At 45.9% G+C, this 23,869-nt stretch overlaps 1 protein-coding gene and 1 pseudogene across 1 annotated transcript; both read right to left on the bottom strand.

The window, feature by feature from the left end:
* Positions 1 to 12,107: 12,107 nt before the first annotated feature.
* On the bottom strand, positions 12,108 to 13,035 carry LOC127044068 (olfactory receptor 51G2-like; annotated as a pseudogene).
* A 9,868-nt stretch (positions 13,036 to 22,903) lies between these two features.
* Positions 22,904 to 23,869, bottom strand: LOC127037633 (olfactory receptor 51G2-like). Its single transcript, XM_050929665.1, has one exon. The coding sequence runs from the start codon at positions 23,837 to 23,839 to the stop codon at positions 22,904 to 22,906; it is 936 nt and encodes a 311-aa protein (XP_050785622.1). The 5' UTR covers positions 23,840 to 23,869.

The following is a 23,869-nucleotide window of genomic DNA, read 5'->3' on the forward strand; positions in this document are numbered from 1 at the left end:
TGCTGTGCCGCTGACTCAGGGGCTTTGGGTTTTTACACTCCGAGTTCATTTTGAATCTCAGATTTCTGCATAGCTTGAACAACCCACCAAGGACAATAGCCAGATGAAGTGGTGGGATTCCCAAGCTACCCAGCACTGCCTGCTCTCCAGCCCTAACACTGAGTCACCCCGACAGCCCAGCTTATTTTTCTGTCTCACTACAGAACGTCTGCAAATGGAAACAGCTTGCAGTCTTTCCCCTTCACTTTTCATTTAAAGATACTGAAACCTTCCAACGTACCCAATTCCTGCTAGAAGGGGAGCCACTGACACCAGAGGTCTTCACCCTAAAGGACAAAGAGTCATCAGAGAGGTAGCACAGGCAGCAGGCAGTATCTGTTCAGAGAGGGAGGCAGGTATCTTTATGAAGCATGTCTGCACATTCCCTTAGGGGCCACTTGGCCATTAGGGAAACTCAGCTGCTTGGATTAGTGTCCACCAGATTTAACCACCATCACAGTCAACGGCAAATTGCAGGAGGCCAAATCATAAGGGATGCGTTGTCATGCTACTCATGCTGAGTCATAGCATCCATTACTGATAGGCTGGCTGAAAGGTTCACAGGAAGGCTCAACTTCTCCATGGTCCATTATCTTTGTTTATGAGCCATCAGTAAGGCTATATTTTAGTCATGGTTAGTTTTAGTTATGGTTAGTTATGGACAGCTCTTGCACAATAAACAAAAACTCATGACTTTTAATATGTACCCCTACCTAAAACTTAGGTGGAGGTCTGTGGGTGCCTGGGGAGGGGGTCATCCGGGGGCACTCGAGGTGCTGAGGGAGATGGCATGGGACCACTGCTGGTGCTGGGGGGCGCAGTCTGTGACACATTGCCCGGGAACCCCACTGGTGCTGGAGCTGGCGGGGAAGGCATCGCTGTGCTGGTAGTGGAGTTCAGGGTGGATAGGGCTGGCAGGCTACCTACCCACATACATGTGTCCCTGCAGCTCCTGTGCATAAGGGAACTGCAACCAATAGGGGCTGCGGGGGTAGGGTCTGTGGGCATGGACAGCGCATAGAGCCCCTGGCCCCTCTTCCTAGGAGCTGCAAGTTCATGACAGTGGGAGACAGGGTTCCCACCACCCCGACATAAGAGCCACCCTACACTATAGACCCCTGCCCCTAGCCCTGAGCCCATTCCCACGTACTCAAACTAAAACTGCTGTTGCTGACCCAGATGCTTTCTCTCTCTTTCCTTCCCCTCCATTTCTTTGCCTGGCAGTTACATGGCTAGTTTCTTTTACTCAATTTCTGCCTGTTTGAGTTCCAAAATTCTCTGGTGTGGAGCTCCTTCCACTTGCTTCTGAGCTTCCATTTCTTTTATCTGGAATTCTTTTAACTCCAAAAGTCTTTTATGTTCATCTTCTTTTTCTTCTGCCTGCAATCTGCATGGCTCCAATTTCACAACAGTTTCACTCTCACTCATTTTCCTGCTTTTCTGTCCCTTCTTACATTTTCCAAAATAAGCAAAGAGATAATAACAAAGTGGAAACCTCTTCGACAGATCTCGAGCCACCTCACATAAACCTCACTTAAAAACTCCACCACAGTATGAAGTGCAAATCTCACTCTGAACAGCAAGCTATGCATTTCATACGACTTGTTGTGCTACTGTGATCGGTCGCCAACCCTGGGGTGCAGTCTGGGAGCCACTGGAACCGCTGAGCTCCTAACCATTCAGCTGGGCTGGCTTCTTTCACACTGCTCTGCTGGTGACACAGCCAGCCTCTCCAGGCCCTGTTATCACCCAACACAACAGCAAGTGACGCTGCACACCAACTGATTTACCTGAGTGCTTTTCTTATGCCACATAAGGACAAACAAGAGAGAAGAGCTAATTTCCCAGCTCCCCGGACTTGCACCTTTCCTGGAGTATAAAGCCAGAATTACACCATCTTGCACTGCACCGTGATCTCTAAAATGCAAACTCATTAATATAGGTCGTTTTCCCCTCAATGTGGGAGAGATATGCAACAGACTTTGTTTACAGCGCTGCAATTTTTCCAAACACATAATTCAAAACAAACTGTTTATGAAAAAACATAGACCAAGTTTATTAATTACATAAAGATATTTTAAGTGATTATAAGTGATAGCAAACCGATCAAAGCAGATTACCTAGCAAATAGACAGAGCTGCAGACTGAGCCTAATTAGATAGATAGATAGATAGATAGATAGATAGATAGATAGATAGATAGATAGATAGATAGATAGGATAGGATATGAATTGTCAGTTTGTCACCCTGATTGATGATGCAAGCAGTTCACAAAGTTTTCATACACAGGCTGAAATCCCTTTATCCTGGGACCAACACTTCCCCCAGTTTAGTCTTTGTTCTTCAGATGTTTCCAGGAGTTTTTACGTGTGGGGACTGACAGCAAGAGAGGATGTCACTCCCTGCCATATATAATTTTTCAATACAGCAGGAACCCTTTGTTTCAAGACAAGTTCCCATCTCAGTTTGTAGAAAAATACAGTTACCAAAATGGAGTTCAGTGTCAAGTACTCTGGTCCTAATATATATAACTTCAGGTACCAAAATAATACATTCACACATATAGGATAATCATATTCAGCAAATCATAACTTTTCAAATGACACCTCACGAGACATATACTGTACCAGATGCTTCATAATTATGTCATAGTTATACCACTATGATGAATATGGTGCAGCCTCACAACCTCCTATATTAACACCTCAATGTGGAACAGTTAGACTCATAGACTAATAGATTTTAAGGTCAGAAGGGACCATTATGATCATCTAGTCTGACCTTCTGCACAATGCAGGCCACATAATCTCACCCACACACTCCTGTAACAAACCCCTAACCTATGTCTGAGTTTTTGAAGTCCTCAAATTGTGGTTTGAAGACCTCAAGCTGCAGAGAATCCACCAGCAAGTGACCCATGCTCCACGCTGCAGAGGAAGGCTAAAAATCTCCAGGGCCTCTGCAAATCTGCCCTGGAGGAAAATTCCTTCCCGACCCCAAATATGGTGATCAGTTAAACCCTGAGCATGTGGGCAAGACTCACCAGCCAGCATCCAGGAAAGAATTCTCTGTAGTAACTCAGATCCCATCCCATCTAACATCCCATCACAGACTACTGGACATACGTAACTGCTGATAATCAAATATCAATTGCCAAATTAATTGCCAAAATTAGGCTATTCCATCATACTATCCCCTCCATAAACTTATCAAGCTTAGTCTTAAAGCCAGATATGTCTTTTGCCTCCACTACTCCCCTTGGGAGGCTTTTCCAGAACTTCACTCCTCTAATGGTTAGAAACCTTGGTCTAATTTCAAGTCTAAACTTCCTAGTGTCCAGTTTATATCCATTTGTTCTTGTGTCCACATTGGTACTAAGCTTAAATAACTCCTTTCCATCCTTAATATTTATCCCTCTGAAATTTTTATAAAGAGCAATCATATCCCCACTCAGCCTTCTTTTGGTTAGGCTAAACAAGCCAAGCTCTTTGAGTCTCCTTTCATAAGATAGATTTTCCATTCCTTGTATCATTCTAGTAGCCCTTCTCTGTACCTGTTCCAGTTTGAATTCATCCTTCCTAAATATGGGAGACCAGAACTGCACACAGCATTCCAGATGAGGCCTCACCAGTGCCTTGTATAACGGTACTAACACCTCCCTATCTTTACTCGAAACACCTCGCCTGATGCATCCTAAAACTGCATTAGCTTTTTTAACAGATATATCACATTGATGGCTCATAGTCATCCTATGATCAACTAATACTCCGAGGTCCATCTTCTCCTCTGCTACTTCCAACTGATGTGTCCCCAAATTATAACTAAAATTCTTGTTATTAATCCCTAAATGCATGACCTTGCACTTTTCACTCTTAAATTTCATTGTATTACTATTACTCCAGTTTACATGTTCATCCAGATCTTCCTGTAGGATATCCTGGTCCTTCTCTGTGTTAGCAATACCTCCCAGTTTTGTGTCATCTGCAAACTTTATTAGCACATTCCCACTTTATGTGCCAAGGTCAGTAATAAAAAGGTTAAATAAGATTGGTCCCAAAACTGATCCCTCAGGAACTCCACTAGTAACCTCCTTCCAGCCTGACAGTTCACCTTTCAGTACCACCCATTGTAGTTTCCCTTTTAACCAGTTCCTTATCCACCTTTCAATTTTCATATTGATCCTCATCTTTTCCAATTTAACTAATAATTCCCCATGTGGAACCGCATAAAATGCCTTACTGAAATCAAGGTAAATTAGATCCACTGTGTTTCCTTTGCCTAAAAAATCTGTTACTCTCTCAAAGAAGGCGATTAGGTTGGTTTGGCAAAATCTATCTTTTGTAAAACTATGCTGTATTTTGCCCCTGTCAAGGTTTTTTCCCCATTTTGAACTTTAGCGTCCAAAAAGTGGGGACCTGCATGGACCCTTCTAAGCTTAATTCCTAGCTTAGATTTGATAATGCTACCACCAGCCAAAAATATAGCGTTTGGCACACTTCCTGTTGCCCCAAAATCTTCCCTGGGGAACCCAAGACCCAAACCCTTGGATCTTAAAATAAGGAGAAATAAACCATCCCCTCTCCTTTCCCACCCCAGACTTTCCCCTCCCTAGGTTGCCTTGGGAAGCTATAAAAAGATCCAAACTCCTTGGATCTTGAAACAAAGAGGAATTAACCATTCCCTTCCTCCTTTTCCCCTCACCAATCCCTGGTGAGTTCAGACCCAATCCCCTTGTGTCTTAAAACAAGGAAAAAAAGTACTCAGGTTCTTAAAAAAGAAGATTTTTAATAAAAGAAAGACAAAGTAAAAATTATCTCTGTAATATCAGGATGTAAAATGCTTTACAGGGTATTCAGATTCATATAGCCTAGAGGGACTCCCCCCACCTTAGCCTAAGATTTAAAGTTACAGCAAACAGAGGTAAAAATCCTTCCAGCAAAAGACATTTACAAGTTAAGAAAACAAACATAAGACTAATCTGCCTTTCCTGGTTATTACTTACTATTTTGAAACATGAAAGACTGATTCAGAAAGATTGGAGATAACCTGGGTGTATGTCTGGTCCCTCTTAGCCCCAAGAGTGAACGACAAACAAAACAAATAGCACAAACAAAGACTTCCCTCCACCAAGATTTGAAAATATCTTGTCCCCACATTGGTCCTCTGGTCAGATGTCAGCCAGGTTCACTGAGCTTCTTAATTCTTTACAGGTAAAACAGACATTAACCCTTAACCATCTGTTTATGACAGTTCCAATTGCCATTGACCTCAATGTTATGAACTACTTTTTCCTTCAAAATTTTTTCCAAGACCTTACATACTAGAAGATGTCAAACTAACAGGTCTATAGTTACTTGGATCGCTTTTTTTCCCTTTCTCAAAAATAGGAACTATGTTAGCAATTCTTCAGTGGTACAGTACAACCCCTGAGTCTACTGATAAATTAAAAATTCTTGCTAATGGGCTTGCAATTTCATGCGCCAGTTCCTTTAATATTCTTGGATGAAGATTATCTGGGCCCTCCGATTTTGTCCCATTAAGCTGTTCTAGTTTGGCTTCTACCTCGGATGTGGTAATAGCTACCTCCATATCCTCATTCCCATTTGTCATCCTACCATTATCCCTAAGCGCCTCATTAGCCTCATTAAAGACTGAGGCCAAGTATTTGTTTAGATATTGGGCCCTGCCTAGATTATTCCATCCTCAGTGTTTAGCGGTCCACTTCTTCTTTCTTTGTTATCTTCTTATTTATATGGCTATAGAACCTTTTACTATTGGTTTTAATTCCCTTTGCAAGGTCCAACTCTTCATGGTTTTTAGCCTTTCTCACTTCATCCCTACATGTTCTGACCTTAATAAGGTAGCTTTCCTTGCTAATCCTGCCCATCTTTCACTCCTTGTAGGCTTTCTGCTTTTTCTTAATCACTTCTCTGAGATGCTTGCTCATCCAGCTTGGTCTACAACTCCTGCCTATGATTTTTTCCCCTTTCTTGGAATGCAGGCTTCTGATAGTTTCTGCAACTTTGATTTGAAGTAATTTCAGGCCTCCTCTGCCTTTAGATCCATAAGTTCTTCAGTCCAATCCACTTCCCTAACTAATTTCCTTAATTCTTTAAAGTTAGCCCTTTTGAAATCAAAAACCTTAGTCCCAGATCTATTTTTGTTTATCCTTCCATCTAGTTTGAACTGAATTAGCTCATGATCACTTGAACCAAGGTTGTCCCCTACAGCCGTTTCTTCTGTGAGGTCCTCACTACTCACCAAGACCAAATCTAAAATGGCAGCCGCTCTTGTTGGTTCAACTAATTGGTGAAGAAATCCATCAGCTATCACACCCAGAAAAATCTGAGCCCTATTATTGTTAGTAGCACTTGTCCTCCAGTCTATATCTGGGAAGTTAAAGTCTCTCATGGTCACACAATTCCCATTAGTGTTTACTTCATTAAAAACAATAAAGAGGTCTCTATCCATATCCAGATCAGATCCTGGAGGTCTGCAGCACACCCCAAGCACTATCTCAGGGGAGGCTCTAGTAGCTTTCTTTCCCAATGTGATTTTTGCCCAGACAGACTCTGTCTTATCCATTCCATCACTTCTTATTTCTTTACAGTTAACCTCATCATAGATATACAGTGCTACTCCACCACCTTTGCCTTTTATTTCTGTCTTTCCTAAAGAGCACATAGCCTTCAAAACCTGTACTCCAGTCATGACTACTATTCCACCATGTTTCTGTTATCCCTATAATATCCGGTTTCACTTCCTGCACCAGAAGCTCTAGTTCCTCCTTTTTGTTACCTAGGCTCCTTGCATTAGTGTACAGACATCTTAATTTTTGCCATTTGGTTTCACTGACATTCTTTACCTTATTAGGCACAGACATCCTACCACCAGTATCACCTATTAGACTGGTATCTACACTACTCTTCCTCCTTATGTCCATTCTTCTGCCCATGGTCGTATCCTCTCTTACTTTGTTTTCTTTAAATTCCAGCATGGAGATTACCTGGACATCTCCCAACCGTCTCCCCCAAATGCCTAGTTTAAAGCTCTTTTAATCAGTTCCTCATATGTGTCACCTAAAAAGAACGGCTCAGGTTTGGGAATCTCCCTCACATCCTCTGCAGCGAAGACCAATCAAACAGTTTCATTTAACCTCTCTGCAACAGCCTCATCTTCCGTGACTGCACCTCAATCATCCAGTAGCCCCATTGATTGGTTTACAGTCTTACTGCTTCTCATGTACTTTGAAAAAAAAATTGCTGTCACTTTTTGTTTCATTTGCTAGTTGCTTTTCAGATCTTTTGAACTCGTTACGCAGTATCACGAAGTCCCATTCAACAAGTATAAGTCACTACCCCCAAAATCATGAGATTGGTTTAAAAATAATGAGATACATTAATGTGGGGTTCATTTTCATTTGCCTTTGGTGTACCAGCCTTTGGGATCAGCTGCTTTAGGTTTTCTAAAGGGATGTCAAGTGATAAAAAAAAAGTAATCATGATTTAATCATGTAATTAAAAATAATTGTGATTAATTGCACAATTAATTGCACTGTTAAACAGTAATAGACTATCATTTATTTAGATATTTTGCATGTTTTCTACATTTTCAAAAATCCCTTCCAGTCCTGGAGTCTATGAGTCTATGAGTCTATGAATTACAACACAGAATACACAGTGAACAGTGGTCACTTTATGTGCATTTTTTATTATGTAACCCTTCTGCCCCTCTGAGTTGGCAGCAGCAAGGGCCGGGTTCAGTGTCCAGGGGTTCCATTTCAATAACACAATGCAAAATCGGCTCGAGCCCCCACCCAGTGACCTGGGACACTTACCTACCACACTCCCCTGGGTGTCTCTAGGAGGCAATACTTCCCCTCTTACAAGCACGGAGTCTGAGTGTAGCAAAATCTTTTTAATAAAAGAAGGAAACAATATGGCATCCCATTGGAGAAACACCACAAACAGAATTATAACACAAACCATAAGCAAAAACCCACCTCCAAGTACGTTTGGCAATGTCCTTTCCCCCTTAGGGTCTTAAGCCCAAATCAAAAGTCCAACAACCCGAAAGTCTCTAGTCAGTGCTACCCCAGAATTCAAAAGTTTATCTGCAGAGTTTTACCAGCCCCAGCCTGGGTGGAAATGGGAGGAGGGGGAAGTCCACACAAGGTGTTAAGGAGCACCTTACATGGGCCAGGGCCAACTGCTCCACCTCTCCATGGAGTTCTGCTGCAGCCTTCACCACGACCAAATCCACTACACCAACTGTGCTGCTCCTCCAGCCATCCCTGCAAACCACTTCATTCCACTCACTGTTCCATGGGCTGTTCCAACATGCTGCAAACTGCTCTACTCTAGCAGCCACTTAACAAGACGTTTTCAGGTTCACTAGTTAACACAACACTCAGCAATCTCAGCTCTTATTAGGGGAGTCCTGGTGCACCACTGGCCCAACATGAACTCAGCTCAACAACCTCTAGATGGATTCCTAACAGAATCAAAATTAGCTCTACTCTTTCACAGTGGAGAAAGAATGCACAATTGGTGTTCCAGACCCTCAAAAGGGGGCCCCCACTATCAGATGCACACACACCAACCTCTCTCAACTCACTGGCTATTGGAACCCATTTCCCTTGTTTCACAAGTGTTACTTAAGTTATATTGAGACATCTCTGTCATAAAGTAGTCTCATAGTTCCTCATTCACATAATCAGGTGTCAACACTTTATTTATCCTGCTCCAATAACAAAGAAATTGGGGAGCCCAGAGCTGTCAAAATAACCATCCTAAGCTGCATTGGGCTATGTTGGGCGTGCCCATGCAAATATATGAGAATTCAAAGGTTCTGAAATTCTTTCATGCTTCCCATAATTCACCACCAGATGTCAGGGTAGACCTCATCCTGACTGCTTACAATTACAAGTGCTGCACCATAAAAGAAAAAAAGAAATAATATTTTTAAATTCACCGAATACTGGAACTGTAGTGCAATCTCTTTATCATGAAAGTTAAACTTATAAATGTAGAATTATAAGTAAAAACCTGCATAAAAAAGAGAACAAAGTAACATTTTACAGACTGCAAGTCCACTCAATCCTACTTCTTATTCAGCCATTTGCTCAGACAAACAAGTTTGTTTACATTTGCAAGGGATAAAATTGCCTGCTGCTTGTTTACAATGTCACCTGCAAGTGAGAGGAGGCTTTCACATGCCACTGTTGTAGACGGCGTCACAACATATTTACATGCCAGATGTGCTAAAGATTCATATATTTTCATGTTTCTACAACCATTCCAGGGGACATGCATCCCCTTTGCAACCTCATGACTGTCCAACATTCCCCTCAGAAATCCAGTACCTACCTCTCACTGTCACCTCCGAGCACCCCTCACATCTGCCACAGACACCCAGGTGCTGGAGTCATGGGGCTTCCCAGAAGCAGCTGTCACAGAAGGCTTTGATAAGAGGCCTTTAATAGACAGATGTCAGAGGTGGTGCTCTGTGGAACCCTGACAGCCCTGATCTTAGGGTCCCAGAGTATCTAAGCACCTGGAATGTATTTATCCTACTGTCACCGCTAAACACTTATCACCATTCATGTCAGACTAGACACTTCAGTCTCTTCCCTTCAGGTGCCGTTGACCAGACCTATACAGTCACCCCCAGCCTCCTTAAAACAAATAGGTTTATTAGCAAACAGCACAAAGCGTTGGAGAACATGATTTTAAAATGACAAGGAGCTCCACAAATCTACACTCATCTATCACTACAAGCTAAGCTGGACAAGTTTTGCTCTGGTGATAGAGAATTGGAGCTGGCCCAATTTATATTCTCTTGGGAATCCAAGGACACAGCCTAGTTTGCCTGAGCATCTTCCCATCTGTTTCCCCTTTTCTAGGGGGAACAGCCTTTGCTGAAACCTGTGTGAGCTTGGACTCCATCACCATAGCGCTCAGCCGTGCCCGTGTTAGAAGGCCTAAGTGTGAAGCTGACTTTTGTGCTCAGACTGCTCTCTCCCAGCCAGACAATCTAAGATGAAGGTCCCCAAGAATATTGTATTTATTTTTATGCCACTTCTGTGAGGCACAGGAGGGCTGTTATCCACCTGTGCAGAGGCTCAGAGACAATTAATGGCTTGCCCATAGTCACACACAGCAAAGGAATCAAACCCAGATCTCTTGAGTTACAGAGAACTACCTAAACCACAAGACAAGCCTTCCAAGCAATGGCAGGGCTGGCTGGATTCTCTGCTGCACCAGCAGAGCTCCCTTCCGTGCTGTAGTGAGCGGGGATGTCGATGTCAAGGAACCAGTGACAGTGGTTGGATTCACTGGCCTGTTCTCCCCCTGCCTCAGCAGATTTTGGAGTGGCCTCTCGGCAGAGCTGAACTCTGACTTTTCCTAACAGCTTCCCAGAGCACTGCACACTCTGTCCAAATCCCTGCACATGGGTGTCACCCCAGAGTGCCCCCTTGTGACATAAGGTAGCCCTGGAGGTGCCCTGCCAGTCCCTCAAAGGTCCTTGCAATGGCTTACTCTCAGCCTGCAATACTTAAAACAGGAGTCCTCTTTTGTGGGGTCGCATTTATTCAGTCTTCTCTAAAACACAGGCTCTCCTACCTTCCTGTCCCACCCTCCTCCTTTACTCAGGGCCCCTCCGCCCCGCTGCCCTGCTTGCTGTGGTAAGCGCTGGTTCAGGCTTGCCACACCCTCTGCCCCATTTCTGCCTCTTAAGCCCCAGCAGCTGCTCCTCCACTTTCCCTGAGGCTCTGCCCCAGGTCCAGGCCAGAGCTGGGCTGTGGTAAGAGCTACCCAGGGAGCCCAGACTGCCTTGGGGAGACCTAGGTTCTCCACCTTCCCTGTGTGATGCAGCCTGGGGGATGGGGACATTGGCTGTGGCTACTCTCAGGATGACCAGTCTCCCGTGCAGGGCAGGTGGAGGCTTTGGGGCTCCTTCCCTCCTATTGACTCTAGCTCCTTGGACAGCTCTTCAAATGGTCCAGCTGTGGCTTCCAGTCTGGCCAGGGCCAAGGCCTCAGGAAAAGGAAGAGCAGCGTGTGGGGCCTCAAGGGGGAAGAGGATTAGTAGAATGTGAGGCCTACAGGGGGAAGAAGAGGGACATGGGCGGGGCCGCAGAAGGGGCAAGGCTCCTGCCTGTGTCTTGCTTTTGAAAAGGTGGACACTCTGCAGTGAATGGACGTCACTGGAACAGGTGCTAGCTGTGCCTCTGTTGGGGAACTGAGGACTATTTCCATCTTTTTCATTGCTGTGGCAACACAAATGGTGGGGCAGAGGAGGGAACCTGGGCCTGAGTCTCTTGCGAGAACTCCTGTCTGTCAGGCCCTTATTCACTCATGCCACTCTGCTCAATCTCGGTGGGGAGTGGGCTCTGAGGTGTGTTGGGTGCAAAGTCATGAATGGGGGTACGGAACTGCCTGAATGGCTTCTCCAGGGGCTCCTGTGTAAATCGTTTGTCTCACATGACTCAGTCACAAACGCCTGGCAGAGGGTGTGGGGGAAGGATGAGTGTCTGTGTCACTTGAATAGCCCCTGTCCACAGCTGGATCAGCCCCCATGGATCACGCAGCAGCCTGAGCACTCGGGAAGGGCCAGGATTGTGACTGCAGAACAGCTCTGAAGCTTTTTCATGGCTTTTGAATGTTTAACCAGAGACGAGTCAGTGACAGGCCAGGTGTAATGGGAACCAACATCCACATCCCTTCTTTTTATTTACTATATCGAGAGAAATTATGAGATTGGAGCAGCCACTGATGTGGCTGGCTCTTTATGAGCCAAAATCCCACTCATCCCCTGGCTATGCATGAACAAAGTCCCTTTTAAAAGGCTGCTGCCTGCCTTGGCTTCCTTCTCTCAGCGCACTGTCCTCCCTCACCAGCTGCTCTCCCATTGCTCCAGGCCTTAGACCCTCTCTGAACCTGTCCCTACATTGCACAGATCAGTAGCTCCTGTCATCTTGGATATAATTGTCCTGGATAGAATTGGTGGCCCATATTTTTCATTTCTCATTTCACCACCACTGGAGCCAGATGATGAACTCACTCTTCAGTTGACGAACACTCTGATTATCCTCGCACGAAGGTGTTTGCTTTTAACATTGTACACAATTGGGTTCATTAGGGGTTGGACAAACAGGGAGATGTAGCCCAGAAGAATCTTAAGCAAGAGAGAAAAACTCTCCCCTCATCTGTGTATCACAGACAGGCTGACCATGGGTACATAGAAGAGCAGGAGAGCGCAGAGGTGGGAGACACAGGTGTTCAGGGCCCTAAGACACTCCACGTGGGAGGTGATGTTCAGCAATGTTTTGAGGATCATCACATAAGACAGAAAGATGAGCAGTGAGTCCAGCCCCTCCATTAAGTGTGTAGCAGACAAGCCATAGATGCTGTTTACTCTGACATCCGAACAAGCAATCTTCATGACATCCTCGTTTATGCAGTAGCAATGAGAGAGGACATTGAATCGACAATATTGGAACTATTGAAGGGAGTGGGATCATTATAGCCACCCCTCTTAGCACACACACCAGTCCCATCTTGTCTATTCTTGGCAGGGTTAAGATGGAAGCATATCTCAGTGGGTTACGGATCGTGATGAATCGGTCAAAGGCCATCAGCAAGAGCACAGAGGATTCAATGCATTCAAGCATGTAGATGAAGAACAGCTGGGCAAAACAGGCATCGAGGCTGATCTCTCTAGACTTAAACAAGAATATACCCAGTGTTGTCGGCATGGTTGATATAGATAAAGCAAGGTTTGTGACGGCCAACATGGAAAGGAGAATGTGCATGGGCTCATAGAGGCTTGGATCTGTTTTTATAATGAACAGAATGACTGAATTCCCTATTATGAAAAAAACATACACTAAGCAGAAAGGGATAGAGATCCAGAGATGGACATCTTCCTGACCAGGCATCCCAGTGAGAAGGAACACTGCAGAGTTGAATTTGGTGTCATTGACAGCAGACATAATACACTGGGGAGGTCCAAGGAGTTCTGAACTTTCTTTCCTAAAAGGAAAAAGGACAGGAGACTGGATTACATTTAGCGAGACATCTTTCTGCTCCAAGTGCAAATCTAGAGACTCCCAGGAGCTCAAGGAAGATCAGCAAAAACATAGTCTTAGATTTACACAATGAATAGGCAGATACACACTGCCAGAGTGGGTCAGATCCATAGTCTATCTAGCCTGGTACCTAGTGATCAGTTCCAGATGCTTCAAAGGAAGTGGAAGAGGCCCTGCAATAGGCAGCTTAGAAATAACCTGCACCCACTAAATAGACAAACTTTGTGGTGCAAATCAATAAGGTTTAGAGCCCATTGAAGAGTTTTTGAAATGATCCTCACTGCTCTAATTCTATTTTCTGGTTATCTATATTAACATTCAGTCCCTCTTTGAATCCTTCTAAACTCTTGGCCCCATTGATATCTTTTAGATGGGAGATCCACAGTCTAGTTTAGAGCTGTGTGATTTTACAGTTGTGACTTTCCCACAGGCACTCTTTCTGGTCCTCTACTTCTGAGTGTGGTCCATTGAATCATGAGATGTGTGTGAACACATGGCAAGTGTGCTGGGAAAACCGTCATATTTATCTGTCCTGCACTGAAGCTATTTATAAACGCCTTTCATTACCTCATTATACACACTTTTTTATTTTCTCCATTTTTGAGGGTCCAGATAAAGCCACTGCCTCTTTGCAGTAAATGAGATACATTCTTAGGCACAAGTTCTTAATTCAACAACATTGACTTGAATGACATTGTTCCAGATTTACATGTATAAATTCAATCAGAACCAGGATCTGTTAACTTTCCCTTTTCAGCTGCTCCTGGTGATATGCTCTGATCTCCAAAAATCCATCCAAGAGGAACTGAAGTGCTTTGGCTGGCCTATGTTGACTGAATCCAGAGAGTTCAATCATCCTACAGCCTTCTCTTCATCCTCACAGGACCTGCACCCTCTCCACATGCAATGGTCTGTAGATCTTTGGAGAGTTACAAGCTAACACAGACAGTTACTTCAGTTGGGCAAGTGTGGGGTTAGTGTCACATATGGGTGAACAGTGAAAACACTAAGTTTGCACTAATATCCAGTTGAGTTTGCAAGTTACTTCAGCCATGCTGGTGTAAACAGTTATGGGCATAAATTTCATACAACTGCTATTCCACTCCCCTTTCCTGCACCTCAGCTCTACTCTGCTGAAACACAGACCAGCGGTTCTGTTCTCTCATGACTCTTTGGAAAGTCTTGCACAGGTGTTGCAGAGAGATTGTGTGTTGACCCTGAATGTAAGTGTGAGAAACTGCTACTGGTCCATTACCAGGTGAAGGAATTTTACAACTGTCCGCTGAACAAAGGGTTAATAGCACAAACCCATTGCAAACAGTATGTGGAGCATTATAGCTCCTTTGTCCCTGGGTTAATAGCTGACTGGTTCTCCTCAGGTTCTGTTCTGTCAGTCTGTAGCCTGTATCCAGAGTGGTAACAGCACTGGGTTCCATATAGAAAATATCCATTCCCTGAGCTCTCACTCTCTAGTACATAGTACCCCCAACACCTTTTAAACAGGCACGATGAGGGTTTGCAGGAAGTGGATGTCAAAGTCGAATGCAGGAGTATTCAGGGAAATGGAACTTCGTTTTACACAGGAAAGTCATCTAATGCTCTCTCTCTCTCTCTTTCCTGTCTCTGTCCTGTATTCCTAAAACACATAGCACCAAAAAACAGTATGGAGAATGGTATGGAGCTGAGATGTCATAATGAATGTGTAGGTTAAACCGAGTTCTTGGGATGTTTGTCTTACGGCTGTATTGGGTGAAACCAGTATGGCTCTTTTTAATGTAATAGCAGCTTGCTGGAGAACAAACAGGATGAGAAGCAACAGCTCAAGATAAGTCATCACTCAGGAGCACTTCATGGGGGTTCAGAGACAACACCGGAGCTACAAGCTGGGAAGAGCCTCTTTCCAGGCTCCAGTCACCTTACCCAGCTTGCTATGCCAGGCTGGAAGTCTGTATTGATGTAGGGCAGCTGTTGCTAAGAAACTCTTCAGACTGAAAAGCACAGACACCGCTGGGGAAGTCTGAAGGCCCTGGCCTGCCTGGGTTCCCATTAGAGTGGCAGGGTTGGAGGTAAGAGACGTGTACAGACTGATTTTTGAAAACCCTCTTACTCTCCGATATTGTGCTTTATTCTTACAGTTCAAATTGCACACCATTTTGGTTCCAGAAGGCTGGTTGGTCACTCATCTCACCTCTATCACAGCCTCCCAAAGGGAAGAACCACAGGTGCTGAACCCACTCAGACCTGCAGTGCAGGCACAATCAAACCTCAGTGTGCTGTAGCCCAGGGGCCAGTCTGAGGGTGGGAGGATAGTGAGATACCATCCCATAAGAGGAAAAGGTATGAGGCCTGATATGCAGCACTCAGAGATCAGAGAAGGGTAAGAGATGCTGGTACCTGGGAACTTTGATGGTACCTACAGGGCAGAAATTCTAGAGCCCTCAGCCAGTCAGGAAACAGAAATATGCCTAACTGGACCTTTCACTGCAGACCAATCGGCTCTGAATTCCTGCGTTCACAATTAACCTGGAGAAAAAAAGCCTTTGAAAATGCATTTGATTATTAAATTTTGAGGAGCAAATAAACCTGAGGCTATTGGGGAACAAGTGACTGATATTCTGTGTGATATCCTCTCGCTCAGCCCCTGGCAGGATCGGGCCCAGAGCACACAGCATCTCTAGAAATGGAACCTCTTGAGAAATCCAGACTCAGGGCTTTGGGGTTTTAACTCTCTGAGCTCATTCTGAATCTGAGATTTCTGTGTAGCTTGAACAACCCCCCAAGGACCATGGTCAGATGTAGCGGTGAAGTTCCCAAGCTACTTAGTGCTGCCTGCCCTCCAGCCTCTGTTACTCAGACACTCCGACTGCTCAGCTGAACCCTCTGCTGCTGCACAGAACATCTGCAGATGGAAACAGCTCACAGCTTTCCCCCTTCACTTCACATTTTAAAGATAGTGGAATCTACCAACGTACCCAGTTCCTGTCGGAAGGGGAGCCATTGACACCAGAGGTCTTCACCCTAAAGGACAAGGAGTCATCAGACAGTTTGCACAGGCAGGAGACAGTATCTGTTTAGATGAAGGGGAACTGTCTTTATGAAGTGTGCTTGCACATTCCCTTGAGGGGCACTTGGCCATCAGCTAATCTCAGCTGCTTGGATTAATGTGCACCAGCTTTTACACCGTCACGGCCAATAACAAAGTGCGGGAGACCAAATCACAAGGGATGCACTGTCATGCACTGCTACAGAATATTTTCCTGTTATATAAGCTTGTCATCTCTATTTGTGTGGTTCCAATCTGTCACATGGCTATCTCGGGGGTGGCTGAGTGGTAACAATCATGCTATCACAGCTGTGATCTTGCTGAAATGAAATAAATAAATAAATAAATAAATAATATGGGACTAATTTCTCCCCAGCAGCCCCCTTTCCTGAATTACAAACCCAGGGTGCAGAGCTGGGAAGGAAGACTCCACAAGGCTCCCTACATGGAAATATTCCGTGCACCGTTCCAATAGGAGAAGAATGAAAGAATGAAAAGGGAGACTCAGGATCCAGAAAGTCCCAAAGCTATGCACAGATGTCAGTGATCCACTGCTAGCTAGACCCAACCACAATCTTTGTGTCTCCACAACTGCTCTTGAACACTCTCCAGGTCTGTGGTAGCACAGGTTCATCAGAGGTTTTCTACCAGGGCCTGTCACAGCAGCCACTGCCCACAGGATCTGTTTAGGGGTTGTTGCACAGGGTACAGGGGCCTGCACAGAGACGAGAAGGCTGATTAGTGTAGCTGATGGGCACTATAGCCCAGCCATGGACAGGTTGGGAGGATTACATCATTCCATACCCAGAGGGCAGTCACAGACTCAGTCAGTGAAACCTTTGTTTATGTTAGAAGTGAAGAGGAGATGAGAAACCTCCAATTTCTCTTGGGGATCCAAAATGTCGCTCTCTAAACAAAGGCTGTTGAGTATCTATCCCACATTGAAGGTGAAATGACCTACAGTCATGAATTTGCATTGTACAGATCCCCGTGCATTTGAAGATAGTATGATTCTGGGTTTATTCCTCAGAAATTGTGCAACACTGAGGAGCTAGGAAATTGGCTGTTGTATTCTATTTGTCCTTGAGTGGCTTTGGTAAAGCACTCAGATAGCTCAGCTGGGATTGTCGTGCCACCTGCTGTCATGTGGGGTGAGAACGGGGTCTGGAGAGCCTGGCCTGACACCGGCACAGCAGTGTGAGAGAGGACAGCCCAGCTGAAGTGTTAGGGGGCTCAGCAATTCCACCGGCTCCTAAACTGTAACCCAGAGGGGACAACCCATCCCAGAGGTTTGAAAACAAACTGGTAAATTAAACAATGTAAGCCACCAGGACCAGATGGGATTCACCCAATAGTTCTGAAGGAACTCAAACATCAAATTGCAGAATTACTTAAAGTGTTATGTGACCTATGGTTTAAATCAGCCACTCTACCAGGTGACTGGCAAATAGCTAATTTGATGCTGATTTTTTAAGAAGAGTCCAGAGGTGATCCCAGAAATTGCAGGCAAGTAATTCTAACTTCAGTATCAGACAAATTGTTTGAAACTATATTAAAGAAGACAATTATCAGACAAATACAGGAACTTGATTTGCTGGGGAAGAGACAACACAGCTTCTGCAAAGGGAAATTGTGCCTCACCAATCTATAAGAATTCTTTGAACTGGTCAACAGAAATATTGGCAAGGGTGATCCAGAGGATATAGTGTACTTGAACTTTCCGAAAGCTTTTGACAAGGTCCCTCAGCAGAGGCTCTTAAGAAAATTAAGCAGTAATGGGATAAGCAGGAAGGTTCTCTCCTGAGTCAGTAACAGGTTTAAAGATAGGAAACAAATGGTAAGAATAAAAGGTCAGTTTTCAAAATGGAGAGAGGTAATTAGTGATGTCCCCCGGGAGTCTGTACTGGGACCAGTGTTGTTCAACATAGTCATAAATGATCTGGAAAAAGGAGTAAGGCGTGAGGTGGCAAAATTTGCAGATAAGACAATATTATACAATATACTGAAGTCCAAAGCAGACTGCGAAGAGTTACAAAGTGATCTCACAAAACTCAGTGATTGGGCAGCAAAATGGCGAGTGAAATTCAGTGTAAATAAATGCAAAGTAATGCACATTGGAACACGTACTTCCAACTATACCTGTGAAATGATGTTTCCAAATTAGCTGTTACCACTCAAGAAAGGGATCTTGGAGTCACTGTGGATAGTTCTATGTAAACATCCACTCAATATGCAGCAGAAGTCAAAAAAAACTAATTGAATGTTGGGAACCATGGGTGGCAGATATAATTGGCCAGGACAGGCTAAGTCTCCCCTGACACAGCTGTGCCCTCTGGCTGCCAGTTGTGGGGTTTGCTCTGGGAAGTTTTTGCTTATTATTATGCACCATGAATTTTCCAGTGTGGCTGAGGAGGCAGTATGTGGTGCTCATCGTCCTGGATTCATCAGTAACTCCCTGGAGTCCATGTAGATTACTGATGAATGCAGGAAGTTTAGTAACACAGACCACTGTGACAGATTGTCACCCAAGAGTGTAGTCTGGGAGCCATGGGAACTGCTGTGCCCCTTAACCCTGCAACTTGTCTGGCCAATCTTACACTGCTTTCTTGGTAACACAGCCAGCCTGTGCAATCTCTGTTATCACCCAGCATGACAGCAAGTGGTGTCACTCACTCAACTCAGCTGCCTGAGTGCTTTCATGGAGGATAGATCCATTAATTGTTATTAGTCAGAATGGACAGGGATGGTGTCCCTAGTCTCTTCCTTGCCAGAATCTGGGAATGGGCGACACGGAATGGATCACTTGATGATAACCTGTTCTGCTCATTCCCTCTGGAGCATCTGTCATTCACCACTGTAGGAAGACAGAATACTGGGCTAGATGGACCTTTAGTCTAACCCAGTATTGCCATTCTTGTGTTTTTCTGTTCTTAATTGTCCCACTGTTGGAGCTGAGAACAACATCCCATCTGTGTCTCTCCCCACAGAGGGAGATTAGGAATTGTTGGGCCCTGACTGGGCCAGGACAACTGGGGATCCTTCCTCATCCCTTCCGCAGCCACACTCTTACCAAACAGTGGGTTTGGTGTATGGGGGTTTGCTTCTCCCGGTGCTCCTGCAGGTTAGTGGGGTCTGGGCAGGGGGGATTGCCCCACTTGCCCTGCCCAGCACTTCTGCATGGAAGGAGGGTTGAGGTGCACGGGAGTGACCCACTACCACTGCCCAACAATACTGCCAGCGAGTGGGTCCGGGTGAGGAGCCTTCTTCCACTACCCCCTCCCGGCGCTCTTCCGACACCACAACCCATTCCCGGCAGGAGCACCAGATGGAGGGAGTAGGGCAAGCCCCCATGCTTGGACCCTGCTTCTCCGCAGGAGCGCTGTGCAGGTGGAGTGGATTGGGACGGACCTGTTGGCCCAGACCCAGTGGCTAATCTGCTATTGGCCCAGACTGTCACCCATGAGGCACATCCCATTTGGGCTGGGTGACTAGGGCATCATCATGTGGGACTGGCAGGAAAGGGACACAGCTGGACACCGAGCTGTGTTCCGTAGTCCCAGCCAGTGGAATGAGGGGCTTTGCCCTGATTTGGGTGGGCCTGGATGCTAAATGAGTGGGCCATTGTCCATCTAGGCCCACCCATGACTACACACTGCTTCAGACCCAGCCTAGCTTCGCTGTGTCCTGACAGTATCTTCCCATCTCTTTGCTCCTTTCTTTTGGAAGCAGCTTGTGCTGAAACCTGTGTGAGCCTGGGCCCAGCCATCACAGTGCTCAGCCGTATCTGTGTTAAGGGGCCAAGGTATGAAGCTGACCTTTGCCCTCAGACGGCTTTCTCCCAACGAGACCATCTAAGATGAGGCCACCATGGCCGTTGATCCATTGTTTGGCAGTTAGACCCATTCAACCTCAGTGGCTGCAAACTCTGGTCTGCTGACTGTGCCGAAAGGTTCGGTATCATTGTGAAACTCCAGCACTCCCCTCAGAATTCTACTACCTACCCCTCACTGTCACTCCTAAGCACCCCCACATCTGCCATAGACACCAAGGTGCTGGAGTCACAGGGTTTCCCAGAAACCAGCTGTCACAGGAGGCTGTGGTAAGAGGCTTTTGACAGACAATGTCAGAATTGTTGCTCTGTGGAACCCGGACATGGCCCTGATCTTAGGGTCTCAGACTATCTGAGCACCTGGAATGTATTGATCCTCTTGCCACCCCTGTGAGGCAGGCCAGGGCTATTATCCACCTGTGCAGAGGCTCAGAGACAGCCAAGATATGCAACAAGGCAAGTTCCCAGCCCAGAGTGTGGAAAAATATAGGTACCGAAAGGGAGTTCAGTATCAAATGATCTGGTCCTGTGTCCTTGGATGCTCTGCTGAGTCATAGCATCCATTACTGACAGGCTGGCTGAAATGCTCACAGGAAGATGAAGCTCTTCCATGGTCCACTGTCTGTGTCTATGAGCCATCAATAAGGCTATATTTTAGTCACAAGTATTTTTAGGACAATTCCTCGACAGATCTTGCACAATAAACAAAAACTCATGGTCCGTGACCTGTACATGACTTTTAATACGTACCCCACTTAAAACTTGGCTGGAGGGCTGTGGGTGCCCAGGGAGGGGCGTCATCTGGGGACACCGGAGGTGTTGGTAGAGACGGCCTGGGACCACTGCTAGTGCTGGGGAGGGTGTGGTTGTGACACATGGCATGGGAACCCCTCTGATGGTGGAAGGGGAGGGAAAGCAGCATCGTGCCAGTGGTGGGGAGCGGGGGTTGATAAGACTGGCAGGTTATCTACCCACTTGCATGTGTCCCTGCAGCTCCTGAGCATATGGGAACTGAAGCCAATAAGAGCTGCAGGGGTGGAGTTTGTGGGTGAGGGCAGCATGCGGAGCCACCTGGCCCCTCCTTCTAGGAGCTGCACGTACAAGACGGTGGGAGACAGGGTTCCCGCAACCCTGATGTAAGAGCCACCCTACACTATAACCCCCTGCCCCTAGCCCTGAGCCCATTCCCACATACTCAAACTAAAACTGCTGTTGCTGGCCCAGTTGCCTTCTCTCTCTCTCTCCTTCTCCTCCATTTCTTTGCCTGGCAGTTACATGGCTAGTTTCTTTTACTCAATTTCTGCCTGTTTGAGCTCCAAAATTCTCTGGTGTGCAGCTCCTTCCGCTTGCTTCTGAGCTTCCCTATCTTTTACCTGGAATTCTTTTAACTCCAAAAGTCTTTTATGTTCATCTTCTTTTCCTTCTGCCTGCAATCTGCACTGACTCCAATTTCACAACAGTTTCACTCTCACTCATTCTCCTGCTTTTCTGTCCTTACTTTCCTTTTCCCAAATAAGCAAAGAGATAATAACAAAGTGGAAACCTCTTTGACAGAGCTCAAGCCACCTCACATAAACCTCACTTAAAATCTCCGCCACTGTATGAAGTGAAAATCTCACCCTGAACAGCAAGCTATGCATTTAACACGGCTTGTTGTGCCATTGTGATCGGCCATCAACCTCGCGGTGCAGTCTGGGAGCTGTTGGAACTGCTGAGCTCCTAACCATTCAGCTGGGCTGGCTTCTTTCACACTGCTCTGCTGGTGACACAGCCAGCCTCTCCAGGCACAAACAAAGGTACTGAGGGTTAGTTAGTCGATATTTCTAGTCACACAGTACATCAGTGGCAGAAACACTGCGTCTCTCTGAACTGGGCTACAAAGCCTCCTATGGTAAGAAACAGGGTTTCACCACAGACAGCTGGATATAGCAGTGACTGTCTCGAAGAATCACTGGTTCTTGCAGCACCGCTCAGAGGGTCTCTTCCTCTTCTTCAGACATGAGACATGCACATGCCGGATGAGAAAGGCCATGCACATTCTTAATAGGGGACAGGTGCTAGCTGTGCCTCTGTTGGGGAGGTAAGGGCTATTTCCACTCCCATTTCATTGCTAGGGCAACACAAATGGAGGGGAGGATGAGGGAACGTGGGCCTCAGTCTCTTGCCAGGTCTCCTATGTGTCAGAACCTCATTCACACAGGCAGCTCTGCCTTGGTGAGAAGTGGGCTCAGAGGTGTGCTGTGTGCAGAGCCATCAATGGGGGTAGAGGATTTGCCTCAATGCCTTCTCCGGGGGCTCCTGTGTTAATCATGGATCTGACATGATTCAGTCACAAACATCTGGCTGAGGGCATAAGGGGACGGTGGGGTGTCCGTGCCCCTTGAACAGCTCCTGTCCACAGCTGGTGCAGCCCCCAAGGAACTCGCAGCACCCAGAGCTCTCAGGAAGGGCCAGGACAGCAACAGTAGAACAGCGCTGCACCGTTTTTCATAGCCTATGAGTGTTTAACCACAGACAGGACAGTGACAGGCCAAGTGTAATGGGAAACAGCATCTACATCCCTTCTTTTTATTAACTGTATCAACAGGAATTCTGAGGTCAGAGCAGCCACTGATGTGGCTCTTCTTTGACCAGTATCCCACTGGTTCCCTGGCTCTTCACAAACACAGTCACTTTTAAATGCTGCTACCTGCCTTGGTCTCCTTCCCCCAGTGTCCTGTCCGCCCTCACCAGCTGCTCTCCAATTGCTCCAGGCCTTAGACCCAATCTGAACCTATCTCTCCATAATGGAGATCACTAGCTCATGTCTTCTCGGATTTAAGAGTCCAGGATGGAATAAGTGGTCTGTATTTTTTGTATATCACTTCATCAGCCCTGGAGCTGGATGTTGAACTGACCCTTCACTTGATGAATGCCCTGATTATCCTCCCACGAAGGTGTTTGCTTTTCACGCTGTACACAACTGGGTTCATCAGGGGCGAGACGAGCAGGTAGATATAACCCAGGACAGTTTGAAACAAGGGAGAAGAGCCCTCCCCGAATCTGTGTATCACAGACAGGCCGATGATTGGCATATAGAAGAGCAGGACGGCACAGAGATGAGAGACACAGGTGTTCAGGGCCCTAAGACACTCCGCATAGGACGCGATGCTCAGCACTCTTTTGAGGATCATCACATAAGAGAGAAAGATGAGCAGCGAGTCCAACCCCACTGTTAGAACTGTAATAAACAAGCCATAGATGCTGTTCACTCTGATATCCGAACAAGACAACTTCATGACCTCCTGGTTTATGCAGTAGCAATGGGAGAGGACATTAGACTGACAATATTGGAACCGTTGAAGGAGAAAAGGGATTGGAAGTATTACAGCCACCGCTCTTAGCACACACACCAGTCCCATCTTGCTTATTCTTGGCAGGGTTAAGATGGAAGCATATCTCAGCGGGTTACGGATCGCGATGAAGTGGTCAAAGGCCATCCACAAGAGCACAGAGGATTCAGAGCATTTAAGCAAGTGGATGAAGAACAGCTGGGCAAAACAGGCATTGAGGCTGATTTCCCTAGAGTTAAACAAGTATACACTCAGTATTGTCGGCACGGTGGCTATCGATAAGCCAATGTCTGTGACAGCCAACATGGAAAGGAAAATGTACATGGGCTCATGGAGGCTTGGATCTATTTTTATAATGAACAGAATGACTGAATTTCCTACTATGGAAAAAACGTACATTAAACAGAAGACGATAGAGATCCAGAGATGGACATCTTCCAGCCCAGGTATCCCGGTGAGCAGGAACACTGCAGGGTTGTAGTTGGTGTCATTGACAGCTGACATAATGTACTGGGCAGATCCGAGGAGTTCTGA

The sequence above is a fragment of the Gopherus flavomarginatus genome, chromosome 1 (genome assembly GCF_025201925.1).
Source record: "Gopherus flavomarginatus isolate rGopFla2 chromosome 1, rGopFla2.mat.asm, whole genome shotgun sequence".
Taxonomy (NCBI): domain Eukaryota; kingdom Metazoa; phylum Chordata; order Testudines; family Testudinidae; genus Gopherus; species Gopherus flavomarginatus.